The sequence below is a fragment of the Tasmannia lanceolata genome, unplaced genomic scaffold, assembly GCF_043159265.1.
Source record: "Tasmannia lanceolata isolate RefF3 unplaced genomic scaffold, GAP_Taslan_0.1 ptg000002l, whole genome shotgun sequence".
NCBI lineage: Eukaryota > Viridiplantae > Streptophyta > Magnoliopsida > Canellales > Winteraceae > Tasmannia > Tasmannia lanceolata.
In genome coordinates this window covers 58348804-58376479 of record NW_027518679.1, presented here as the reverse complement: position 1 = coordinate 58376479, position 27676 = coordinate 58348804, and the positions used below count along the sequence as shown (strand labels likewise).

General features: G+C 38.4%; 2 protein-coding genes across 2 annotated transcripts; one reads left to right on the top strand and one right to left on the bottom strand.

Annotated features, from left to right (window-relative positions):
* Nucleotides 1-7264: 7264 nt before the first annotated feature.
* LOC143845557 (protein FAR1-RELATED SEQUENCE 5-like) lies at nt 7265-9777 on the bottom strand. The gene is made up of 2 exons (XM_077353941.1): nt 7429-9777; nt 7265-7345 (listed from the first exon to the last, which is right to left on the bottom strand). Exons 1-2 carry the CDS (start codon nt 9775-9777, stop codon nt 7265-7267), a joined length of 2430 nt encoding a protein of 809 aa, XP_077210056.1.
* Nucleotides 9778-11526: 1749 nt separating this feature from the next.
* Nucleotides 11527-26920, top strand: LOC143881456 (Major facilitator superfamily protein). Its single transcript, XM_077384533.1, has 9 exons — nt 11527-11817; nt 15235-15497; nt 15723-15787; nt 15869-16031; nt 18303-18451; nt 18543-18794; nt 22260-22428; nt 22530-22622; nt 26178-26920. Exons 1-9 carry the CDS (start codon nt 11592-11594, stop codon nt 26475-26477), a joined length of 1680 nt encoding a protein of 559 aa, XP_077240648.1. The 5' UTR covers nt 11527-11591; the 3' UTR covers nt 26478-26920.
* Nucleotides 26921-27676: the final 756 nt, after the last annotated feature.

Genomic DNA, 27676 nt, shown 5'->3' with positions numbered 1-27676 from the left:
TGGTTGCCAGACGCCCAGACATGACCTTAGTAGCAAGGGAAGGTATGAGAGGAAGAGAATTGGTTGTGTGAGGAAAGGGAGAAAAGGCTAACAAACAAGGGAAAAAAAAAAAAAAAAAAACGGCACCCAAAATATTTTTTCCTATGTTTTTGCCACTTCTCACCCTCTACTTATTCATGCCTAAAAAGCAAGGAAAAGAAAACTCCACTCAAAATATTGTTTCCTGTATTTTATCCACTTCTCACCCTCTACTCATTCATGCCCTCTCCAATCTCTCATTCTCCCACCCTCCCTGCCCTTCTCTCACATTTTATAAACTAATACTCCATGAAAAAAATTTCCCTCTCCAATCTCTCATTCTCCCACCTCCCTTCCCTTCTCTCACAATTTTATAAACTAATATTCCATGGAAAAAGTTTCATGGCAGCCAAACATAGTCATAAGCTCATAACTGAGATGGGATCCCCTTGATGTTTCAGTTGTCAGTGCCAAAGCATTTTTGGGTGCAGGATTTTACAACAACGGTCCGGGTCAAAATTTTACGGGTCACTAAGTTTGGACCTGCACCGGCCTGTACAGGCCCGGATTTTTGACATATTTTTTACGATTTTTTTTTGTTTGTATAAGGATTTGCTAGCCACCCTCGCCAACCATTTATGTTCATTGTTTGAGAGATTTGTCTTATTGTCGACATGGTGATGGGCAGAAGTACGATTTGTGAAAAGGTGGCTTGCAATAAATAATAGGGTACTAAGTTTTAAATGAGAAATTACGGAAAAATGGTAGCAAAGTAGAAAAAAAAACCGAAAGAAAAAATGTACTAAAATGTGACAATTGCTGAAAAAACTACGAAGAAAAAGCAAAAGTTATGACAATTACAGAAAATGGGTTCCAAGCTAATCAAGGCTATTCATGGGAATCAAGATAAAGTAAACTGACTCCAAAAAATAGCAATCATGCTCAAAATGTTTTGCGAAAAATTCAGCAGCATAACGGCTAGACAAGAAAGTCAAGATAAGGTAAACTCATGGTTTAACTAACTCTAAAGAATAGCAATCATGCTTAACATGTTCTGTGAAAAATTCGGCAGCATAACGGCTAGACAAGAAAGTCAAGGTAAAGTAAACTCATGGTTTAACTAACTCTAAATAATAGCGGTCATGCTTAACATGTTCTGCGAAAAAATCGACAGCATAACGACGCTATAAAGGATTCTCACAACTCAACCAAAGGTATATAAATAATGGTGGTAAGATAAGCTCAAAATATGGTCACCATAGAAAGGTGATCAACTGAAAGACTGACCAAAGGTAAGAACATATGACAACAGGTCAAATCCTATGAACAAAAGATCGAAGGACAGATCATGGCCAAGGTAATGGCGAGTAAAAGCCACATGACTAGATCTAGATCAAAATAAAGAATGGATATAACCGACTGAAATGAATAAAGAACTCTAACTAAGAGAAGAATCCTAATATATATAATCAGTATATATATATATATATATATATATATATATATATATATATATATATATATATATATAGAGAGAGAGAGAGAGAGAGAACGGTTCCTACACACATGTGTAGATAAGTTATCTACACACTAGCTTAAAATAGAGTGGGGGCCACATTATTTGAGTGATCCAAACCATTCATTTTTAAGGCCCTCTCATAGATAGGGTGTCCACAAAAAATCAGATCCATAGGATCATCCTAACCATTCAAACTGTGGAGGCAAAAAATGGACTAATTTGTGAAGGTTTAAAGACATCCATTTTACCTCCACAAATCGTAGGGTTGGGATGATCCTATGGATCTGATTTTTTGTAGACACCCTATCTATGTGAGGGCCTTTAAAATGGATGGCTTCGATCACCCAAACAATGTGGGCCCCCACTGTATTTTAAGCTAGTGTGTAGGAACCGTTTTCTCATATATATATATATATATATATATATATATGCCCTAACCAGGGGCACCAGCCTTAATCTAATCTAACAGAATCAAGAAAATCCTGACTCAAGACAGACCGATGAGTGCACTAGGACCGTGTTGTAGCCATATAAAATGAGCTACCCTAGTTTACAAATGGTACAAAGCTCCTAACTTTAAGTTCCACATGTGTGAGCAACACATGTTTGTCCTTATATGAATGCAATATGTACATATATCAACACGGGTAGTTCCTAGTTGGATTTCACTAGGTCAGTAAGTATATACATAATATATAAAATAAAGTAGGGCTCCAGACTCAATCTATAGGGTACTATGCGTATGAACCATACTTAATATGTATAACACAAGTACACCTAATGTTATACATAGTATGCTTCATTGCTCATCGGCTGCAGTAAACACAAGTACACTTAGTGTTTACGGCTACAGCACTGACGCATAGCTTGAAATTAGATACAACAGTACCGTCAGGGTAATGACCTCCCAGTCTGGCATGCACTGTATCAAACGGGAGGGATCATCTTGCCAAATGATTTACTTCAGAAATATTAAATTAGAAGCTTGCAGCTCAATAAATGGTCAAGAGGATGCAAGATGAAGAAAAGCTTAAGGGCACAAAACGAATTCCATGAGATTTTTCCCCACGGAACAAGATCATCTAAACAAATCCCACTGAGATATAATCACAGATCTTAAAGATGGAATCAATATAAACTCAGACAAAAAATTAACAAGTTATCACCATCCGAGGACTAGTTGAAAGAATCATCCAATTAAACTAAAGAAAATGAAAATAAGAACAATACTTTGTCATTACCTGATCCGAAGTCCCGATCTACCTTTTCTTTAGGGATCCTAAAATGGCTTTGAATGAAATTTCGCTCAATATGCAGATCCGGTTGCAAATGATGCTTTCTTGCTCAAAATCAAGTGGAACGCCCAAAACTTATCAACTAACAATGAGATCTGAACCAGCAAAAAAAATCAAATCTACAGAGTATATGAGCGGATCAAGGGTTTGGAGCCTTGGATCTAAGGTTTAGATACAGATCTAAGTCTTGAGAGAAAGAGATCAAGGTAGATGGTGCAGAAAAATGAATTCTAGAATTTAGAGGGTTTAGATTGAGAAAAACAAAAGAAAGATGAATAGATTTCTGTCGAATCTAGTAGGGAAAATGAACGGAGGTTGAAGAAAAATGATCAAATTCCGGCAAGGTCATCGGATTTGCAATGAATTAGGTCGGACAAAAAAATCAGATATGGCTATCGAAGAAAAAGATATAAAAGGAAAAAATAGAAAATGATATTTGTAACAAAACTTACACAGATCTGAGGTGATAGGATTATCAGATCTCCAGCAAAATGATAGAATAAAACAATCGGAATACGGCCGGAATCTGGTTTGCTTGGGCGGAGAAGATGCTCGGGGAAGGAGAATTCGGGGATTAGATCAGATGATCTGTGATGGAATTGACGGAGATTTGACCGGATTTCGGTCAGATCCAGACGAAATCTTGCCGGAAAACACGAATTGATCGGAGAAAGAAAAGAAAAGAAAAACTCAGGTTTCTCTCTCTCTCTCTCTCTCTCTCTGGAATTTTCTCACGAGAATGAACAGTAGTCTTTGATTTTTATTATATATATATATATATATATATATATATATATATATATATATGAGGAAAGTTTCTCTAGTCGGCCCCTTAGAATCGGTTTTCTAGTCCTCCCTCTTAAATTACCGTTGGATCAAGAATTTTCTAATCTAGCCATCGAAATGAGAAAACCCATTTCGTAGCTCATTTCCCTCTTTCGAATGAAATTTTTTCTCTCTCTCGCTCTGTGAAAACCCTCATTCGACGAGGAGTTTCTCTCTCTCGCTCTCTCTCGATCTGTGTCTCTCTCGACGGAAACCCTCAATCGACGAGGGTTTTTTCTCCACCCTCTCTCGCTCTCTCTCCCTCTCTCTCTCTCTCTCTCTCTCTCTCTCTCTCACACACACACACACACACACAGATTCTAGGGTTTTCAAAAACCCTAGAGAACCGATCATCTCTCTCTCTCTCTCTCTGTGCCTCTCACGACGGCGATTTTCAAAAAACCCATCGAGGGGTTTTCAACGACGATTTTCAAAAAACCCATCGAGGGGTTTTCTTCAATCGCCTCTTACTCTCTCTCTCATCACTCTGTAAGTGGCTTCCTCCCATTCCTCTTCACATTTTTGTGCAAAAATTGTTGAAAAAATCTCATTTAAAGCTGGTATAAATGGTTGGATTTTTTGTAGGATTTTTTTCCCTTCATATGCACATTTTTTAGGGTTTATTGATGGCTGAGATTAGATGGGAATTGATCCGTCTAATCTCAGCCATCCAAATGAAAAACCCCTTCCTCCCTAAGTTTCTTCCTCCCCTTCCTCTTCACATTTTTGTGCAAAAATTCTTGAAAAAATCTCATTTAAAGCTGGTATAAATGGTTGGATATTTTTTTTCCCTTCATCTGCCATTTTTTTTTCTCTGCTTGAATAGGTCTACTTTTCTTCCACATGACAAACTTACTGGTTTCCACTGTACAGTGCATTTTTTTATGGGGATCGCTTGGGTTCACCTTGTTTTTATTGTCAACTAGGACTTTTATGGAGTTATTGGTTTTCTTTACTCTTTTCTTCAGCCTTCAATTGTTGTGTATGCATTCTTTGCCTTGCTAGTTTTCTTTACCTGGCTTATTGGTTATTGAATTCATTAACCCTGTGGACTTTTAATGGGTTTGTTTCAATTTATGGTTTAATCTCCTAGAATGAAAGTGTGCTATTTCTATTTTTAAGTCAGTCTTCGTGAGTAAAATTTCTTTTATATTTTATTTATTTTAATGGTAAATAAGTTTCCTTTCATTCTGAGTAATTTCCCTTCTGTTTACATCAATTGAAACTCTGACTAGATCTTTATTTCCCTTATCAGGAGATGATTTTCCGAGGTACTGATACAGTAGCTATCCTCCTGGAGTGGATTCTAGCAAGAATGGTCCTACACCCAGATATTCAGTCCAAAGCCCAATCTGAAATTGATGCTGTTGTAGGAGAGTCCCGACCCGTATCTGATTCAGATATTCAGTCCAAGAGCCATTTGGTTTGTAGGGCTGTTCGTAGGTGCTGAATCTACATGGTGTTTAGCTGAACAAGAATGGTGACTGACTGATAGGAGGGATGATGGTTTTTCTCTGTGATTTTCTAGTTGAAATGTCTAATACCAGCCTGTTTGGGGTTAAATGTTGGGTTGTTGTTTATCTACACTGTTTGTAAACAGCTTTTGATATATACAGCCATAGTTATTTAGTTAGTAAATGCGTGTTTGTATCATGCTTGTTAATTAGCATGCATGATTGAAACTGTATTTGGGTGGAGTAGAAAAGGGGAGCATTTTATGAACCAAAGAAAAGGGGAGCATTTTATGAAAGTGCTGTCTAGCTGCATCGTGTGGTCTATCATGTAGTCTTGGTGTGGACCGTTGCTTCTTGTGAACTGTTGCTGTGAGTAGGCTATCTTGAAACATGGTGCAATCTTCATTTGGACAGTTATGCCTTCATGTGGACCGCTATCACATTGGGTTGAAATGTTGTGCCACTGAGATTAACCATAATACCAAATTGCCATTGAGAGGCTCTTTGTCAGTTCTAGAGCACCATTGTCATATGTTCCAAACCAGGGCAATCTTTTGTATCTCCCTTCAACTCTGTTCCAACACCCTTTTCCAAGTCAAAGAATTGGCTTGTGTAAACGGCACCAAGAAAAGATAGACATCTCTTGTAATCCTTGGTAAAATAATCAAAAGGAACTAATTATATTCCTATTCAAACCTACACCAATCACATCCATTTAAAAAGAAAAAAAACTAAGCTCGCCGATCCAGTTCATACCAAGAGGTTTCAGTATGCTGAAAGGGCAGGTCAAGAACGCCCGGATGTCTGAATGTTGCCCCATCCTCCCATTGGTGTAAGGGATGGAGCCCTTGGCGAAAATAGTATGATACCACCGATTAAAGTAGGAAAAACTGAGACCACAAAAAGGTCCTGTGTGGAGCACTAAGTCGGTATTATTCAAGATAAGTTGTACACATTTAGCTTTCCAATGATACACAGAATCCTAGAGGAGAATAGTTTTTATGAAGATGAAAGGGACGCAGCAGTAGCCTACCTATGAAACAAGGCAGAAACAAATTGCAATCCTTAGCCCTGAAGAGTAACAACATTTAAAAAAAATATGCTGCTGTTAGTTTCAGGCTCAAAATTACAGAGCAACCAAGTGGTGTTGACTCTAAGGCCTACAACTGTGAGGGCCTTAGAAGTATTTATTTTTCCCCCGATCCTTTGAGTCTTGTTAAAAACATGGTGTCCTTGAGATAAGGCTTGATTTTGGCAAGGGATGGCCTAGTGAAGCAGTTTAAATTCCAACAGTGCTTGACCATGAGATCTTTGATATAAATGTTATTATGTGGAAAATGAAGTGGAGGTTCCTGAAGGATATCAGCTTTGAGAGAGTCTACCCAATCCAGAATAGAAAATGAAGTGGAGGTTCCTTGAGCATTGGTTCCTTGAGCATTGGCCATTGAGAAAGCCATTGACTTCATTTTCAGCAAACATGCAGAAAAACCCCAAAGAATGAAAATAAATAGATAACAAAGCAATGAATACATTGCAAGCCCAACAAAACAAAACGCCAAATGAGCACATCCAACAAAACACCATCTACTTAGCAGGAATCAGCACTACAAGGTATCAAATCACCATCTAAACAAAGCAATGAATACATTGCAAGCCCAACAACTGAAAAAGGTATCAAATCACCATCTACCCAACAAAACAACTGAAAAAGCCCAACAACTGAAAAAGGTATGAATACATTGCAAGCCCAACAAAACAAAGCAATGAATACATTGCAACATGTTACAGGTTCCTGCCAACTGAAAATGAGCATATCCAAAACATGTTACAGGTTCCCCAACATGTTACAGGTTCCCCAAAACAAAACAGCTCACTTATCCCAGAGGCCAGTAGCTACTGGGATGCACCCTTGGGCCAACAAGGTAGAAAGAGTAATAAGGCTATTTGCATCCAAAAATCTAAAACCACCAAATTATACCTCCACCTTATAAATTTATTTCTTCGTCCCTCTCTGCCATTTAATCTGTAACATAGTGAAACACATGTAAGTTATATATAGCAGACACATTAAAAGGAACAACAAAATGAGAAAAAATAATGTTTGGGTTATGATCATAACTAAAAACCAAATTACGCAAACCTGTTGTAGTTGTTCAATCTGCCAATAGGTCATCTTCCGCTTCCTTTTCCTGTCCCTCCTCATTTGATTCCTCTTGATCATTTTTTGTCGACATCTATTGGCACACATAGAAAACACCCAAGTGATATATAACTTATCTCTCCGAAAAAAACTACAGAAGGATGTAGAAATCCATACCTTTGAATTCTTGTTATAGGTTCTCATATTATGGCCTAATTGTCCACATTTTTTACACCTCCGTCTCTTGGATCCGGCTTGGGATACCTCTATCGGAGATTTAAACCGTGTAGCATTTCTCGGACGGCCCTTGGTTTTCACAATCTGGGGGTCATGAATAGATATTTCTGGGGTTTCAATGACAATGTTAGAATGTACTTGGCTTCCACTAGTTGATAAGGCATTTTGCCTCTCTTTCTTATGTCGTTCACCATCCACAATCCATTCATTAAGAGTTTCATCCATCTTCTTGAACAAGCTCTTCGGACATTGATAATCATCTAAATATCTTTGATACTTTGAAATTAGGAACCATTTATGAAGAGGTGTCATCTCATCATTATCTTCTTCGGCCGTAGACACCCCACCATCGAAAACAAATCTTGCCTCAATTGTCCATCTACTCAATATATATCGCTCGGGAATGCTACTTAAACGCCTCAGGGACATTATGCGAAGGATGTGCTTGCATAAAATCCCCTCCATCTCGAACTTGGCACACTCACATGTAGCCATCACACCTTCTTCAGCATCTTCAAAGATAACCTTGCACCATCTCCAAGTCTCCTCATCACTCAATCCTACACTGTATTCTGTCACTTTGCCATTCTCACCTAATAAGTCAAACCAACAATCATTGATATCCTTCATCTCTATCTGAAATAGCGTAAACATTGACCTTGTATAACATTTGCCAGCTTGTGCTTCTAATTTGTTCCTTGAAGACAATAATATTGCGTTTGAAGATTTGGTCCTGAAATCTTCTTCAGCTTCTTTTTTTCGACGATCTTCAAGTGCCTTATCATATTGTTCGACGAATTCTTGTAGAGTAGTGCTATGGTTAACAAATCCATCAAAGAATGAGTTGATACTTTCGCTACGTGAACTGGATGACATGCCAGCAGTGAAAGTGTCCCTAAAATAAGCTGGCACCCAATGACTCCGTAGCTGCCACATGTTACATAGCCAACTGTTTTCTTCAATCCCATATTTCTGCTCAAATTTTCCCCATTCTTCCTCACATTCGTGTATGTTTTTCTTGAAATACCACCTATTGTAATCCTTACTGAACTCACTATCAGAATCTCGCATGTGTGCAATATGCTCAACTAGGTGCCTCTGTATGTGCCACGAGCAAAACCTATGACGTGTGTTTGGAAAAACGGTTCTGATAGCATTTCTCATAGCAATGTCCATGTCTGTGATAATACAACCAGGAGCTTTACCAAACATGCATTTTAACCATTGCTCAAATAACCATGTAAATGTCTCCTCTCTCTCATCTGCTAACAACGCACATCCGAATAAGGTAGATTGCCTATGATGGTTAACTCCGGTAAATGGTGCGAAAGGCATCTGAAACCTATTCGTCCTATAGGTCACATCAAACACAATGACATCAGAGAAGGCCAAGTAAGCATTCCTAGCCCGTGAATCGGCCCAAAACATGGATCGCAAATTCCCCTTCTTATCTATCTCCATGGCAAAATAGAAATTTGGATCTTCTGCTCGTCTCTGATGGAACTGTTGGACTACTAGGAATGCTTCTCTCCCCATATTGTTCTGCCTGCGTACTCTCACATGGGACACAACTTGATGTGCTGTGACAGCACTAGCTTTAGATGTGGAAGTAAGAAACCTAGCAATTTTAGAAGATTGAACCCCGTGTCCACTAAGAGTGTCTATCAAATTTTTGGCGACCACATTCTTAACGAAGTTATTCTGTGAACGATGCATCTGTCTTTTGCCAGGAGAGGTGAGTTCATGACAATGTTTGGCTTCAAATTTAAACACAACCCACTTCTCATTTTTCTTTCTAATCTCCAACTTTGCTCCACAACCATCTCTTACACTTCGATGCAACTTCACTTCTTTTCCTACTTGCCTCTTATCTTTAGTATTTTTGAACCCCTCTCTAGCACAAACAAATCTCCTCATTATAACTTCATGATTTGCCTTCGACTTTTCGGTCTTGGATTTCCTTACACCAAAATCTGTGGCCAACCCATAAATATTATAAAACTCATACGCAGCTTCTACACTTTCAAACTCCTGGTTAAGAAAGGGTTCCTTATATACATGACTCTCACCATCATCTTCACTAGTGTTACCACTACAATCCTCCTCGTTGACCATAGAAAGTAAGGCATCATCATTTGGATTTCCCCTTTCCTCATCCAAAAGTAACTCATTGCCGACAGATTCATTGTTTATTAAACCAAAAGCTTCCCCCTCCTCATCAAAAAGTAACCTATTAGCATCAATGTCATCAATTGATAGCCCAACAATTTGCTCAAAGTTACTATCCATCAAGTAGTCCCTTCTAATAAGAAAAACCACAAAACCAGTAAAATCACGCCATTAAACCTTGAAAACCAGTAAAATCACTCCATTCAGCCTCGCAAACCAGTAAAATCACTCCATTCAGCCTACGAATGCCAAAAAATAGCTCCATTGCAAAAACCCCTAAATATGACTGAAAATTTCATAGCAAAAACCAGAACATCCATTTTTTACAGCTTTAAATAGCTGAAAAAGGAAGATAAATGGCCTTGAAAACAAGTAAAATCACCCAATTAAAACTTGCAAACCAGTAAAATCACTCCAATCAGCCTATGAATGCAAAAAAAGAGCTCCATTGCAGAAACCCCTAAAAATGGCTGAAATTCTCATTGCAAAAACCACAACAAAAAATTTCAACCAATTTTTACAGCTTTAAATGGCTGAAAAAGAAATAAAAATGGCCTTCCAAAACCCTAAAATCACCCCATTCAGGCATTGAATGGAAAAAAAAAAGAGAGGCGAAGAGACGAAAAAAACCATACCTTAGAAATGAGAAAAATCCGGCAGAGAGGGACGAAGGAGTGGTCGGGATGGTCTTTTCAGAGGCGCAAGAATGGATGTTCTCCTCCTTCGTCGTTGGGTTTTGAAACCCGTTGAAGAAACCGTCGCTGGGAGAATCGTGGCTTCAAATGGGTTTTGATAAAAAAACCCATGTTTCTTCTCACACACACAGAGAGAGAGAGAGAGAGAGAGTGGGTTTTGTTGGTTTCTCAAAAACCCAAATTTTTAGGGGTTTTTGCAATCGTGGCTTCAAATGGGTTTTGGATCAAAACCCATGTTTCTTTTCAGAGAGAGAGAGAGAGAGAGAGAGGGGAGAGAGAATCGTGGCTTCGGTTTTGATAAAAAAACCCATGTTTCTTCTCACACAGAACAGAGAGAGAGAGAGGAGAGAATCGTTGTGTGGGTTTCTTCTCACACAGAACAGAGAGAGAGAGAGAGAGAGGGGAGAGAATCGTGGCCAAGCTTCCTCTCACACAGAACAGAGAGAGAGAGAGAGAGAGAGAGAGAGAGAGAGAGAGAGAGAGAGAGAGAGAGAGGGGTTTCCTTCATTCGTTGCTTTTCTTTCGAAATGGGTTTTTACTTTCGACGGCTGAGATTAGATTGGCCACGATCCGACGACTCTTAATAGGGAGGAGTAGAATTCATTTCCTAGGGGGCCGACTAGAAAAACTATTCTCATATATATATATATATATATATATATATATATATATATCAAAATAAGGGAGCTGATAACGGCACCCCCACTTGATGAGGCGCGCGGAAAAGGATGAGGCGCGCCTGCCATATTTGTCTTATTCGGCTTGGGCGCGCCCATCACAGGATAACTCACCCCCCTTCTCAATTGGATATCTCCCTCTGCGAATAAAATCACCCCCCTTTCTATATTTATACTATGCCTCCTTCTCGGCTCGTCCTATTTGCCATTTCTCGGCAGATTTTGCCGAAACTTTACGGGGACATCGGTGGGACCCTAAGCTACCTCAGAGTTCAATTTGTGATCCCAACTCACTGATTTGACGAGGTTTTGCCCAAGCGACGTGAACTTGGGTCCGGTCAAAATGGGGTGTTTACACCAATGTACACAGTTCATCAGTGGGTCCCACAAGATAGACGATGTAGATTACACAGAAGGTATGGGGCCCACCACTACACAGTTGTTGGCCCCACCCAAACAACATATAGCCATATAGGCTCTTTCTCCCATCCCAAGACGGCAAAACGTTTTCCTTGTGAAAATCTCTGCACTCGTCGGCGTTCTTTATATACTTTTTCTTTCCATGTCTCCCTTAAATACCATTTTTCTCCTCCCCCCAAACCCTTTCTCAATAATATCTCTTCCTCTCTCTCCAACCCTTTCTTCGAAACGCCGCTCGTTTCGAAACCGCCGGAAAGTCCTGCCGGACCGGGAGATGCCCGTTCGAATTCCTATGCCGCCGGCATTAGAGGAAGAAGCGAAGCTTCTAGATCTGGCCCAATTTCCACTTGACGATGATTCTACAACATGTGAGTCTTATCTTCTTCTTCTCCAAGGGCTCAACTCTAACGTACGCACTTGTTGTTGTCATCTCCAATTTAATCCTTTTCCCCTTTATTGTTTATTATTTTTTGGGATTTTTACTCAATTTTCTTTTTTTGTAATTCCCATAATATTTGATATAAATTGATCAAAAAATCAAACTTTTAATTGCTCACCACTCACTACAATGCAATAAAATAAATGACTTGTAGAATTATCTATATAAATTTCAGAGAAATAAAAAATGTTCTTCAATTCTTTATCTTGTATGAAGAGAGCTGCTCTATGAAGACACCTCTGTTTCAGGGAGGTCCTTGACAACCTTCCATATTGCACCACCTCGTGTTAATGACTTCTTTCATCACAAGAATACCCCTAACTTTTGACACAATGACAGAACATACCTCTTCTTTGCTACCCGTCTCAATATCAGAGTGGATGTTTGGGACACCACTACTTCATACCTTTTTCCTTATTTAAATGGCAAGTGATAATGGCACTACGCCATGGCACTCTTCGCTTTGTGAAACTTTTCTGATTGTGTTGATAGTGTTTTGGGAATTGTACTATCCTTTAATAGCTAGTGAGAAAAGTGCAAACCAAGAACAATCGTGACGAGGTTCCAAAGTCAACTTACATGAGAGGGGCTAGCACCGGAACATGCCACTGAAAGACTCTACTCAGACAAAGATGGGCTGTCAAGTTTAAGAACATAGCCATAATGTAGCTGGATATCTTGTTCGTACACATCTTCTCTTTGTTTACCGAGAGTAAGTCGTCGTAGTCTATTACTAGGCATAATTGGGAGGAGCTCATTTGAAAGTAGAGCTAGAAACGATTCATTTCATTTCATTCTTCTTCTTCATCTCCTTCTTCCCAAATCCATGGGGGACTTTTCATATTTTGATGGGGACCATCGTATCTAATTTTAAGTGTCTTTTACGTATTTTTTAGTCTTTTTAAGTCATAAGGAAGAAAGGGAGGAAGGGGGGCGGGTCGTAGTGTCTTTTCTCATCAGATTCCCTTAAGTTCTTTGAGTTACGAGTATTTTAAATAGATAGGTACCAAATGTATTATGAAGATTTTAAGTGGGTAGAGTCTTTAAGTCATTAAAGGGTATTTGAGTCCAAAAACATTAGGTTTTTGTTTAGAGTTTTATAACTTTCTAGTTCTCTTTCTTTTCTTATATATATGTAGCCTCATGGCACTTTTCTGGGATGCTATGCAATGGTGAAATGAATAAAGATTTGTCCTCCATATCAGGTCATTTTTCTTTCCCTAAACTCTTCTTTTCTCTTCTCTCCTCTCTTTCTCCAGTCTCTCTTTCTCCTTTTCTCTTCTTTTTCCTCATTTCTTCTCCCCCCTTTTTGGTTGGGTTCATAAACTGCAACCCCTTTCTACGCCTATTACCCTTCTTTCTTGATCTTCATCTTGATTATCTATTCTTTCCCTCCTTTTCTCTTCAGTTTCATGGATTCACATCAATTTTGGTATTAGAGCTTAGATTCACATCATATTTAAATTCTTTTTACGGTGTGCTTCATTTACTATCTTTTTGTACTCTCTTTACCGCGTGATAGGTCAGCGAAGCGTGAGCAAGCACAGAGAAGGAAAGGCTAAACACTTTAGCCTAACAAGAATGAGCAACTATGAAATGCCCCGCGCACACCCATTTAGAAAGATGGGTTGCCTCATTTAGAAAGAGGAGTTGAAGGTTTTGAGCCTGTAGCTTTTCTCGTCTTCCCTTCATCAGTTAGTGCTTGTGTTGGGGGTTTGCTGTCACAAATCAACCTTGAAGCTCTTGCTTTACCAACGAGCTGATTGCTGATGGTTGTTAGTCACGATTCATGACTACTACCAAGAAGAGGGAGAAATGTGATCTACTCATGATGCATGGGAAGTAGGGGAAAGGACTGATTCATAACTTGTCTGTGATGGATCACATCTAACTGAAGCACTTAAGAAAGTAGGTGAATCTGCTCATTCTGACACGGTTCATAAGGTCACAAGACTCACAGCATAGACATGACCTGGTTGCTGCTACTAGTCAGGCTCATCAGATGCAAATATGGCTCGTGGTGGCTGTGGTAGATTTCGCAACAAAGGAGTTATGCACATAATCAAAATCAGGCTCAAGGAAGATTTTAGCTTTCCAAAGAAATATTTTTCCTGAGTGTGCCCCGTAACTGTTTCTAAGATGCTGTGCGTGAGCCCATGAGTGCTGCTGAATACTAAAACATTCAACACAAGTGCTTGATATGAGTGTACTTTATTCTGTTTTGCCTGGTTATGTTTATGGATTGGGAATGGCTCTCACAAGTACAATCAAATTGTCAGACCATGTTTCAAAGACTTGCGTTTCGGATAATCTGATCAGCGTAATGCCTTCAACATTTAATATTGAAGTTCTGGACATTGTTAAGACACCCATTTTGGAGGTTCATGGTTTCATAAGGTATTCTAAACTTAGAAATGTCTTTCATTTAGAGTGTGTTGATGGACATGAATCTTGTACACTAAAATATTTCTAAGTGGCAAACATTATAAGACACTCTTTTGGGATGGTTAAATAACATGGACTTTATTAACTTAAAATTGAATTGTTACATTGACGTTGTCAGATGTGGAAAAAAGCTAGACTGTTTTGGAGTGTCTGGGTAATAGGAGGTCTTCTTTACTTAAACTGGAATGTTAGATCTTTCACAAAAAAAAACAAAAAACAAAAACAAAACAAAACAAAACAAAACTGGAATGTTAGATGTCCCATGACCATGACACTCATTTTAAAGTGACTTGGTAACAAAGGCCTGTGAATTAAGCCCATGACTGTGAATTAAGCCCATGACTTAAGATTCTGGGTCAAGAAAATGCTGCAAGTTGGAAGTCCCTTCGGTGCTGTTTTTGGGAGCACACGGAGGACTGTTATTCTCACGATGGAGTGATTCTTTTATGTCATCTTATTCTACTCTGGAATTCACTTCTTATTCCACTATGGGATTCACCACCATTTTGTCTCTGAATTGCTTTTCAGCATTAAAGCATGCTTTTCCTTATCATGGTTACCCACTAATTTCAATAATGTTTTGTACTTCATGAAGTCTTTATTTTATTTCACATATCAGCGTGCTTTCAATGACCTAAGCATACAAATATTTTATAATGTTAGCATCTTTATGTTTATATTCTGATATTGTCCCCTGATAATGTTCATTTGTTTCTAGTTTTTATAGCTCATTCTGAAACTATTTCATTTGTAGATATTTTTTTTATAGTGTAGTTGTAAGGTAGAATTTATAAAGAGGAATTTTAACTTCAATTTGTCTTTAATGAGCTTGTTGTGGAAGATAGCTTCTCCCTGGCAGCTTATGAGGTTTTTGTATTTTGAATTCTTATCCCTGGTCCAGGTTCTTTATCTTCAAGGAACCAATTAGTTTCAGGGAAAGGAGAATCATTAACAAGAGATATTGAGGGGGGAACTTCCCATTGCGGAAAAAATGGTCAGCGCAAGAATGGATCGTTTATGAGTACTGTAAAATGTTTCGGTGTGGACTTATCCCCGGATAACATTGCAGTTGCTATGGTATATTTTGTTCAAGGAGTTTTAGGCCTTGCAAGGCTTGCTGTGAGCTTTTACTTAAAAGATGATCTTCGTCTTGATCCAGCAGAGGTACCTTATCTCAATATTCAATTACCTTTAAGCATTTACATGCACCTTTTACTTTGTTTTAATCCCCTTTTCTTTTATTATTAACGTATATCCCCTATTGCTAACAAATTGTCAAAATTGTTAGTGAATCTAATCAAGAGAGGGAAGTTAATCTTATGTTTCTAGTTGAAAAGTCTTTAAGGACAACCATCATAGATACTGACAAATTATATGTGGTTATTTTAGACAGCAGTGATATCTGGTGTGTCTGCCTTACCATGGCTTGTCAAGCCTCTTTACGGTTTTATCAGGTCTGGTTTAGCTTCTTATGTTCATATTTCAAGATTTGTTTTTAAAAATTTTAGTATCTAACAAGCGTTTGATTGTGGCAGTGACTCATTCCCACTTTTTGGTTATCGGAGAAGGTCATACCTTGTACTATCAGGCCTTCTGGGAGCAGTTTCATGGAGTATGATGGCTACCTTTGTTGACACCAAGTATGGTGCTGCATTTTGTATTTTTCTTGGATCTCTTTCAGTTGCCTTCTCAGATGTTGTAAGTATCATTATCTATTAATTAGAGCTATAAAAGTAATAGAATTCTGTTGGTATTCTATCTGCTTATACTGTGGGTGCCATATAGTATAGACTATAGACCATGGATGTCAGATGCTTTTTGAGTGGATTTTTAGCTGTTCTGGAGCTACTTGCTAGAGTTCTTAACTCCTATAGTCTGCCTGGAGCGTGCAAGCTAACAAGCACGCTGCTATATAGGTCTGTGTCAAGAGAAGCTCATGGATCCTAGTTTTATAAGCTCAATCATGATTTTGACAGTTTATTTAGTGCAGGACTTTAATATCACTTCAATGTATGACGTTGATAGAGAGACCCTCACTTGATTAATATTCTGGTCACAGCCTTGAAACCTCACTTTTTCTACCCACATTTATAAACATTCATTTTTGCCACTCTAAATTGCCACGAATTGTCAAAACTGCCACACATTTTTAGTTCATTTCCATGGTCCCCAAACCCTAAACCATTTGCTCGTCTATTTTTCTTCTAACTTTTGCATTTCAAGCATCTTGTGCTATTTCCTTGTAAAATTCCTTTGAGGAACTCATATGCTCTTGCTTTCCCCAAGTGTTGGTGGATCAAGATTGTTATTTAACTACTACTTAAACTATTCTTACTCTTACCCTCCCCCTCAAGTCATCATACCCAGGTTGGAGCAAATACTACCAAATTAATTGTGACCATGTGCTTTCGTGAATATATCTTCCAGATTATCTTTGAACCTCACAAATGGTTAAAAATCTATTATTTGTGGACACGGACACGGAGTGTCGGACACGGCAAACCCCAAAAATTTAGGAACGGGGACACAGCTAAAATACAAAGTACATATAATCATGATTGTATATACAGATTCGTGTGTCGAGTTTTGACACGGATACGAGTTGTTTAACATGGCAATCTAAATATCTAGATATAATGACACCTATATGCATATAAAATTACTGATTACTATCATAATTTTTAATAATAGAAATATGGCATTCATTTGACAAACTAAAAATGTCCAAAGAAGTGTCGACACGTGTGAACACGCGTGTCGTGTCGGACACAGCAGGACACGTGTGTCGGCAATCAATTCAAAGTGTCAGCTAAATCATAGTTAAAAATTGGGATGGAGTTGATCAAGGTAAAAATTGGTAAACTCGGGCGAGTCAATGATTGACACAATCAATCTTTTTTGACTTGTGCCGGTTAAAGGATTTTGATCGGCTTGGTAGGGAAAAATCCATGCATGGACGAGAACTCGGGCAAGGTAAAACCGAGTTGACTTGTTCAAGAGCCTTTATCGCACTGGAAGGAATATCAATCGATGGAATAGAAGTAAGTCTTGTGTCAAACAAGGAGTTGATGCTTGTACAAAACAATGTTACCAATGTGATGAATGATCTAGGAATGCTTATCCTTGGGTAGAACAAACTGCAAATCATGATCAAAATCTTTTGATTCTGCAATAGGAACCACAATGGGAAGATTTCCAGAAACATCGTGAATAGGAACTCCTCAATAGGACCATTGTCAACCATTGGAAGGGGAGTATAACAACTCTTTGCTGGAAGAGTTGTGGACAAGGTTGCCAGAGCGGGAATCGAAAGCGGGAATCGAAAGTGGGAATCGAAGGCTCCCAGGGAAGAATCCTACTCAAGGTTGCCAGAGTGGGAATCGAAAGCGGGAATCGAAACAGGAATCGAAGGCTCCCAGGGAAGACTCCTGCTTCCTTGGTTGTGGATAGGGAGAGAAAGGATTAATGAGATCTAATCGACTTATTATACCATATAGCCTTTCATCAATTGTCTTTTTCATAATGACAAAATATGCTTTAAACATAAATATAATGACAAAAAAGAGAAATTAAAAAATTAATCTCATCTCTCAACAGTAGCAAGGGTTTAATTGGGTAGTAGGGCTGCTGTTTTCTTTTCCAATTGCAGTGGTTTGTTTATATTTTGCTGATGACCATCTTGGTTATTTTTCCCTCTATCTTTTCTTTTTTTAGTAATTATTTTATTACAGTTACTGTTGAAAATAAATTGACTTTCATGTAAAGGTAATGCATAAAAGAATACTCTTATTAATTGATCAAAGTTTTAAAATTCAATATAAATTTAATGTGAGGAGGAGAAAAGAAGGGATGCAAAACAAAGCTTTATGTGCGCTATGGAAAGTTTTTGCCTTTTGTTCACCAAATTATAAAATGGACTGCAATCAATAACGACTTGGACTACAATAAAATGGGCTGCACTTGATGCAGGTTGTGGATTCCATGATTGTCGAAAGGGCTCGTGGTGAGTCACAGAGCACATCTGGATCTCTGCAATCTTTATGTTGGGGATCTTCAGCTTTTGGGGGGATCGTAAGTGCTTACTTTAGTGGCTCTCTGGTGGATAGATATGGTGTAAGGCATGTTACTTGGGCTGAACGTTTAATATAATATTGCTTATAAACTATTGGCCATTGTAGCCCATGATATTTTCTACTTCTTTCATTGCAGGTTTGTTTTTGGCATCACAGCATTTCTTCCCCTGATAACATCTGCTGTCGCAGTTCTTGTTAAAGAAAGGGGCACTCACAGTGCTTCTACTGGATATAATCTCTCTCTAGGTACGGATTTTGCTGAGACCTCCAGACAGAATATCATTCAGTTGTGGGACGCTGTCAAGCAGCCCAACATCCTTCTGCCTACTGTATTCATGTTCTTGTGGCAAGCAACACCTCATTCTGAATCTGCCATGTTTTTCTTTACGTAAGTTCCGATCCAATCATGGTCTCTTTGGATGATGTGGCTTGTAGCCAGTTAAAGCCCTCATATATTGCTTCATTTTGTTTCATAGCGTTCATAGATGGTCTTAGGCTGCAACTGTGTTAGATGCTCAGCACTTCAGTTTATGATTTTATCCTTTATTCTTATTATGTTATCTTTCTTGGTGCAAGAACTTCTATCAATTATTTCCAAAGTTCATTGCACTGAACTATGCCTTTTCTGCCATGATGGACATTTGCAAACATACAATCAAAGTATTTGAAAATATCAACCTATAAACTATTCACTATTCACATTGGTCACATTCATGGTAAATTTCTAAATTTAAACATATGTAGCTTGAAGTTACGGAACTACAACCGAAATTCGAGTTATGGAATGGGTTTGACAGATCACCTTCATCATTGTACTATCACAGCTTCAGTCTTTGCAAGGAAGAAAGTACATCTTCCCAAATCCATTCAACTCCTATTACTATGGCTCTATTATCACTTTCTTAAATTTGGTGCAAGGATTCATTGGAGTTGGTTCTAATCAACACGAAAAAACTGTGAGAAATCACATGGAAATGGGCTGAAGGACCTTTTGTTGAAAAAGTTTGGGGCTTTCATAGTACCTGTGAACAAAGAGAAGGAGAAGAGATGCCTTCTGGGACAAGGTTAAATTGAATCGATTAATTAATCATGGGACTTGAGTGACCTATTTATACACTTGCAGTAGCTTATAGTATACAATCACAGTTTAACCACTCGAGCTTATATGTTTCCTGGAAACATTGACAGCCTGTCTATGAAATAATGGCAAAAATCACCAGCTAATCCTTTTTAAGTCACAGCTGTCATTTGATGTGTTCTATTACATTTAGATATTTCATAAAATGTTGGAACAACATCAACTCAGCTGCACTAGTAGCTGTGGCCCTATCGGGTTCACGTGTATATGAACACGCCACTATTCTCTACTTCTTGTTTCTCCATAAAACTAACCAACCATACTATGATGCAGTACCTTGACATAGACTTGCTTGTGTCCGGATCTCCTATCAATCCATGTCAATGTATCTGTGCATAATAACTCCCACCCTTCATTGCGTGGGATAAAACCAAATATTCAAACATTGGTTTCGATCCGGACTTTGGTTCCCATGGAAGGGGAAGTACTTTGTGGAAACTTATAGAAGTCCATGAGTACAACTAAACACATAAGCAAGACAAATGGTCTAACAAGATCAAATATTTAGTGACATTTGTCGTCGTGCATGTATGGAATTAAACACATAGTAAGGTTCATTCTAAACACAAAATGTTATACAACCACATAATTATACGCTTCAAATAAATGCACAATGTATGAAAAAGGGCACTTGATTCATTAATTCTATAAAGAAAAGGTCTCATTTCTATACAAAATACAACAAATACAACTATAGGGCAGTAAAAAATGTGGAATATAGGTATACAACGAGTCAGCAACAAAAGAGTACAATATAATAACCATTTATCCCCAGGGAACCCAATCTTATGTCAATACCACAGTGAGTTATGAGCTGACAAGACCGGTAAGACCTGGGAAGGCAACCTAATTGGGAGTCAAAGAATTCATAGTATGTGCAGCCTTCCTGACTGCATATTCATCATTTTGGAAAGCGGGACTCAACTCCATCATCTTTGTCTGTTTCGATGGTCACAGTGCATCTGTTTAAATCTAATCCTTGATATTTAAACAAAAATTCTGCCACGACATGATAGCCAAGTACCACTGCTGATATTGTTGAACATACTGATCATAAACATACTACTCAATGTGCATGAGCACTCCCAAACGTGGCTACATGGCATGAGCTACAAGTTATTGCCGATGTGCTAGCAGTTTCATCCCATATGAATATGAAGAACCTTCCCCCTGTGTATGAGTCATATGACATCCCATTTCCAAATAACACAGGTCTCTGTGCCCGTATGTGTACCCATATTAGGGGTGCAACTCAGGCCAGGTTGGGTCGTGTTAAGGCTAATCCGAACCCAATCCAAAAGAACTTTGCTTCAATCCCAATCCAACCCGATCCGAGCCCCAACCTGAGGTGTGGTAACCCGAACCCAACCCTAACTCGACCCGACCTGACCCCCAACCTGAGAATTCCTGTAATTAAACAATGGAATAGCAATAAATTCTAAAAAGTATTTTTTTCAAACTTATCCAGAAAGTTCTTGCAATCCAAACAGGGCCTTAGAGATGAAACACATTGTGGTTGGAGTTCATAAAATGCCTCATAGAAAGGGAACCGTTATGAGTGGAATACATAAAAGAATGTAGAAATATGCTATAGTTTTCAATCTGGAACACAAACCCTAGCAGTACAGAAACTACAAACGAACAACAAAAGAAGAATGGAAATGGAGTTAGGGTTGGGTTCAGGTTAACGAATTTCTGAGACTTTGCTTTTCTCTTGGTTTGATAGATTTATGGTTATTTATCTCTTTCCAGTGAATTTTGACCGATTCTATTGGTTGGGGCTTGTTTGAATTTGAATTTTCTGTGCAATATTTCCAGTTTTTTGAGTTTCATGGATTGGTCACTCACTAGTAGGGGTGGCAAAATTGGCCGAACCGAACTGGAACCGAGCTGAAACTGAACCGAAAATTCGGTTTCGGTTTGGTTAAACCAAACCGATTCAAATTTCAGTTCGATTCGGTTTGATTCCACTGATTATGAGTAAGGGGTGGCAAAATTGGTGGAACCAAACCGAAACCGAACCGAAAATTCGGTTTCGGTTTGGTTTTACCAAACCGATTCAAATTTCGGTTCAGTTCGGTTTGGGGTCGAACCGAACCATTGCCACCCCTACTCACTAGTCTTTAAAGGAAAGTCAAATTGGGTAAAGGGAAGAATAAGGTAGAACAGGGGGGCAACATCAAGCAGGTAAGAAGGGAATGTTAGACACATGAGATGTTACTTATTTTCATGAGCTAAAAAAGCAAGCTAATTTGAAAATGTCAGGAAATGCTTCATAACCAACATATGATATGGAACTGTAAAAAAATCCTTAAACACTTTACTCTGATTTCCGGGGGCATTTTGGAGCTTGAGGGTAATTTTGGCAAATATTATAACTTGATATTTATTGTCCATGCCTTCTTGATAGAAATTCGTTTATGGTGATTGTGATGGTTGATATCAATATCTCTATGTAGAGTAAGATTCTGATGCTTATTAATATTCAAAGAAGAGGCTATTATAGGTTTCTGTTTAATAGTCCAGGGCTTTAATTAGGAGCGCAAATGCCATCTCTCATCACTTTTGCTTCCCATGATTTAGAATATCTTGACATTCTATAGTTAAGGGTTTTTTATTTTATTGACTATTTTCTGTTCATTCTTTCCAACTACTCTCTCATTTCTGAGCATCTAATTTTAAGAAACTTTTTACATTGTTTTATTTGGTTTTCAGGACAAATAAACTTGGTTTTACTCCAGAGTTTCTAGGACGAGTCAAGCTTGTTACATCAGTGGCATCACTGCTAGGTGTTGCACTCTATAATGGATTTCTGAAGAATGTTCCTTTGCGGACAATTTTTCTCTCCACAACCATTATAGGTGTAGCCCTTGGGATGACACAGGTGCCCATCATGGAACTTTTGATCTAATTTACTGGAGAAGTTTTAATATTTTTTCTGATATTTAACTTTGATGGTATTAATATTATCGCTAACTTTGCCAGGTTTTTCTTGTAACTGGACTAAATCGGCAGTTTGGCATAAGTGATGAGTGGTTTGCTATTGGAGATTCTTTGATTATAACAGTCCTCAGTCAGGTGAATGTTTCCTTGAATCTTAGGCATTTTGTATGCCATGAATGCTGAAATGTACTTCTACATCATTGATTAACATTCTTGATATTGATTTTGCATGTGATGCCATGATTCTAGTTATGATTATAAATTGTTGTATTCAACCATGTTTGAGATGGAGTGCAGAAGAATAGCGTAGAATAGAATATGTTAGAATCAATTATTCTTAATTGAAAAGGGATCATTCTGAAGTATTTTAGTACTCAATAGAAAGTAATTATGAATATGACCCTTTGATATATGTTCTTATCTGGGGATTTGTATGGTTCTAGAAAGCGTGTGTGAATTCATTTCTGCTGCTTTGATTTCTCACCTTGACACTTTTCGCAACAAATTTCACATGCATGAAAAAGAGAGTGACACATAAAACGTATTGAGATCAAATTTCCCTCTTGCGAGAAGAGGCTTTGTTAATTTTGGGAGGGATAGTACACTTCGGCTCTATTGGTCGTTAATTACATTTCTTGAAGAAAGAAAATACCTCAACAGGTTCCCTATCTAAATACAACTTTTTGTTAATTATACTCCAGAAATAGATCTGATATTTTTGTGAACAGATCCTCTCGGATGGAATTTTTCCATCTTTATCATCTTTCTCCTTGAGGAGAAAGGTTTTCTCCCTTTAGGGAGTCTCTGGGAAGAAATCCTAAGGGACATTTAGAGAATCTCTTTCTCTAAAGGGATTTTCTTTCGTCTTCCTTTTGGGGAACCTTTCATCTTTATCCTCTTTCAACTAGAGGAGAAAGGTTTTTTCCCTTTAGGGAATCTTTGGTAAGAGATCATAAATGGACCTTTAGAGTCTCTGGATAGAGATTCTAAACGGATTTTCTTTCGTCTTCCTTTTGATGTACCTTCATATTTATCATCTTTCTCCTGGAGAGGAGAAAGGTATTCTCCCTTTAGGGAGTCTCTGGGAAGAGATCCTAAAGGGACCTTTAGAGAGTCTCTCGAAAAAGATTCTAAAGGGATTTTCTTTCGTCTTCCTTTTGGAGAACATTCATCTTTATCATTTTTCTCCTGGAGGATAAAGGTCTTCTCCCTTTAGGGAGTCACTGGGAAGAGATCCTAAAGAGACATTTAGAGAGTCTGTGGAAAGAGATTCTAAAGGGATTTTCTTTCATCTTCCTTTTGTGGAACCTTCATCTTTATCATCTTTCTCCTGGAGGAGAAATGTCTTCTCTCTTTAGGGAGTCTCTGGGAAGAGCTCCCCAAATACTCCATAAAGAGACCTTTAAAGAGTCTCTAGAAAGAGATTTTTCTTTCGTCTTCCTTTTGGTTAACATTCATTTTTATCATCGTTTTCTTCGAGGAGAAATGTCTTCTCCTTTTGGAAAAAGTCTGCAAAAAAAAAGAGAGAGAGAAAAGAAAAGAAACATGTTAGTGCCAGAAATCTCTCACCTTTCTCTCTTCTCCTTCTTCTTTTCTCCTTTCGCGTAGCTTTTTCTTTCCGAAAGATCCCCTCCCCTTTCTAAAGGATGTTCAATCCATTTATAGAATTTTCTTGAAGTGGTTGGTAACTGCCACCTCACCTCTTATCTCTCTACTTCATGATCTCCACTTCGCCTTTTGTGGGGAGTTCCGTAACTTCCTCTTTTTTGAAAAGTGGATTACTCATTTCTTCCTTCGCGAGAGTTATTTTGTTCCCTAAAATTTAGGGATTTCTTTTCCCTCAGTCGTGGGCTCTTTTTTTTTGTTCTCTTTATCATTAAAGTACTTTAACTTAATGTTTATCATTTTTTTTTTTTACCTTTAAGGATTAAAGTAAAGCAGGGGTAAGGCTGTGTACATCTAGGCCTCCCCAAACCCTGCAATGGGAGGAGCCTCGTGCACTGGGCCACCCTTTAAGGAATAACATGATGCGTAACCAACCCTTTTTCTTTCTTCTTGTTTTACTAAGGGATTTTACTATTATCCATTTTTTTGTAAAATTTCGAGTCCAACAGACGCGTGGGATCATATGTCATGTGTCATGCCTTGTACACTTGGACTCCCTAGCATAATGGACTCGCTGTACATAAGCATCTACATGTCTGATTAATAGGCTGCCCAAAGTTACTCATTCACTCCACACCTCTACATGCCTCGTTTGGAACCCAACAAGATTAAGGTTTTCTTTGAGTTGCAGATGTGCCAACTATCAGAACCTGACTGACTATTCTTCCTACAAGTTTAATCACAATTCTTTTCGATGTGTTTTCAAAGGCATGTGATTTCTGGTGGGACCTGCTTCCTCGTTTTCTATAAACCACCGACTACCTAACGCCCCTCAGGAGACAAGTTGTCCTATTGACAACTGTTCGGTGGAGAGAGAGTGCCTTTGAAAGCTATCTTACACAGCTGTTATGTAGTTGTCCTCTATCTGTTAGCCTATCATAGAGAGAGTGCCATCCTCGCATGTCTTGTTTGTAAGTTTTATAAAGCTATTTAGGGTTTCAAGTGGACACTTCATGCCTCGTTTTTAGCAATTTATCACTACTATGTTAAGAGTCTGGGTTTTCATTGCTGCAAAGCAGATTTATCTATTCTAGGTTGAGTGATCTTTATAGAAGGCTGTCAACAAGCGCTGCTATCACGTCATTTGGGAGGAGTTCCAATCATGTGCCAAATATTTTGCATTTAGCCCAAGTAGAGTATATGTTATTGTTCTCTTTATTTACTTTCTTTTTAATTGTTTTAGCAATAAGCAAAAAACAATATTATGCCAAAATCCATCATCTTTAGTGATATAAACAATTGAAAAAATGTTTTATTGTCCAAACACATTTCACAAATATATATTATTTAAACAAAACATTCACAACATTATGTTATAAGGAGACAAAAGCACAGGATCTTATTTGAGACCATTTCCAGAAGCTAGAAATGAGGAATAGAGCCAAACAACTACGGAGTCCAGAATAACTTAATGTGATAACAAGAGTTATAAAGCAAAAGTGGGTTCCGGAAATCAAGTAGGATCCTGAAATTGTAAGGCCATGTCTAATGGATCTTAAATTCTAAGACTTTTTCTAAAACTTTTTAAAATCATTAACAAACATGAAGCCTTATCACATTCCATTCACCTGATTTTGTCATGAAACAGTCTCCTTAATCATAGGACTTGAATCCTAAAACGCTTAGGATTTTAATTTCAAAGGGGGAGCGGGAACCAAAGTCACAGCTATTCATCTACGTTCACTTCTGCAAACATATTTATTTCCATTAAGTTTGAATTTGTGAGGTTGTGTGGGCTAGGCAGGTAGGGCTGTTTGGGGTGTAGAGCTGCTATATACAGTTTGCGGGACGTCTCGTCCCCACTGTATGTGTTATGGCTTCTATTTACATTAATAAAATCTGTTATTTTTCTAGAAAAAAATCCGTCGACTGATGGGTACTTTGATTCCAATTCTATGGCGGTTTAATGACAACTGTACTTATTCCTTAATTATTTATACACTACAACCATTCTTTCACTTGTAGAAGATTTGAAAACCAAAGTCACATTCATTAGACTGAAAATAAGTTAATGGGTTCTTGCAGGCATCATTCATGCCAGTACTTGTATTAGCTGCAAAGCTATGCCCACAGGGTATGGAAGCCACACTGTTTGCCACTCTAATGTCCGTTTCAAATGGAGGAAGTGTCACTGGAGGACTCTTGGGTGCTGCTCTAACTCAGGTTTTGGGCGTCACAAAGGACAGCTTCAATAACTTAGCTTTGTTGATAGTTCTGTGTAATCTCAGCTCCTTGCTACCTTTGCCACTCCTCGGCCTCCTTCCTAAAGACAACCCAGATGCCACATCAGGAGGGAGTGTAGATACAGAGACAAAGTTGAATTGAGGTACGGAGATGAAGGCGAATTGAGGTACGAATTCAACTCATTAACAGCCAATCACATCTTGATGAAATATCAATCCACTTGTAATGGCATTAAGTGTATCTAAGCACGGCCCAGCCTCCTGTTCAAGTCCTTTTGACTTGGAGGCGGTGGTGGTTTGCTCTCAATAATTGTAGCTTCCCACCAAGAGAAGAAAAAACAAAATTTCAGGAAAGGGAAACAGAATTTCAGGAAAGAAATTTCTTGTTCTTGTTTTATTAATTGTAGCTTCCCATAAAGAAAACAAAGGAGAATTTTTGTAAAATATAATAAACTCAGATTCAGAAGTACTTGTGCCAAAAGTTGATATATGCATACAACTCATTTGATTAAACCAGTGTTTGCTGGTGGGCAATCCAAGCTGGGCTGAACTGTCTAGATCAATGATATAGTCTATGTTCTTCAAGATTCTTTGCTTTCCACCATTAGAATGGTCTAGATCAATCCAGTTGACTTTCTAAGTTCTGATCAACTTTTTTTTTATAAATATTTTGTATATCTATGAATATCAACATATTGTTTTCTCTCTTTTCATTTTATTTTGATTCAAAAATGCCAATTGTTAGGATGAAAACCCCCTGTAATATCCAAACTCAGCGCCATAATTAAACCTTTAATTTTGTAATTTTATTTTGATGTGTTATTGATAGAATATGATTTGTACAACTGCTTTTTATAGTTGCACGTTGCACCTCCTTACCCTATTGAATTTTCTACTTCTAATAGTTGAAAATAGATAATCAAAAGAGGAGAAATTATATGGTGGCCGCCCTTTACATATAAAGCGCGGAGAGAGAAGATATCAACCCCCTTGATTTTATCAAGGGAGAGTTTTTCCTCTCTCTGCTCTCTGCCCTTGTTGTTTGACGGTCGGCCACCATATAAATTCTCGAGTGTGTGCCTATTTGTATAAAAGCAAAGTGGGGATCTATCAAAAGTACGGAATGTAGATAAGAGCAAACCCATGTAGGGGTGGCAACGGGGCGGGGCGGGGCCGGATGTTGGGGTCCCCTTCCCCTTCCCCTCTGCGGGGAATTTCCCCCTCCCCTTCCCCTTCCCCTCTGCGGGGATGGTGGGGAATCCCCCTCCCCTCCCTGCGGGGAATATCTAATCCCCTTCCCCTTCCCCTCCCCGCATCCTTCGGGGACAAAATCCCCGCCCC

Bases quoted from the DNA above. Each gene is read 5' to 3' on its own strand.
- LOC143845557 (XM_077353941.1), bottom strand. From the start codon at position 9,777: ATGGATAGTAACTTTGAGCAAATTGTTGGGCTATCAATTGATGACATT. The intron at 7,346-7,428 runs GTATGGATTTCT...GTGTGCCAATAG, and splicing joins CCTATAACAAGAATTCAAAG to ATGTCGACAAAAAATGATCA.
- LOC143881456 (XM_077384533.1), top strand. From the start codon at position 11,592: ATGTCTCCCTTAAATACCATTTTTCTCCTCCCCCCAAACCCTTTCTCA. The intron at 15,788-15,868 runs GTCTGGTTTAGC...TGATTGTGGCAG, and splicing joins CCTCTTTACGGTTTTATCAG to TGACTCATTCCCACTTTTTG. The intron at 22,623-26,177 runs GTGAATGTTTCC...GGGTTCTTGCAG, and splicing joins TTATAACAGTCCTCAGTCAG to GCATCATTCATGCCAGTACT.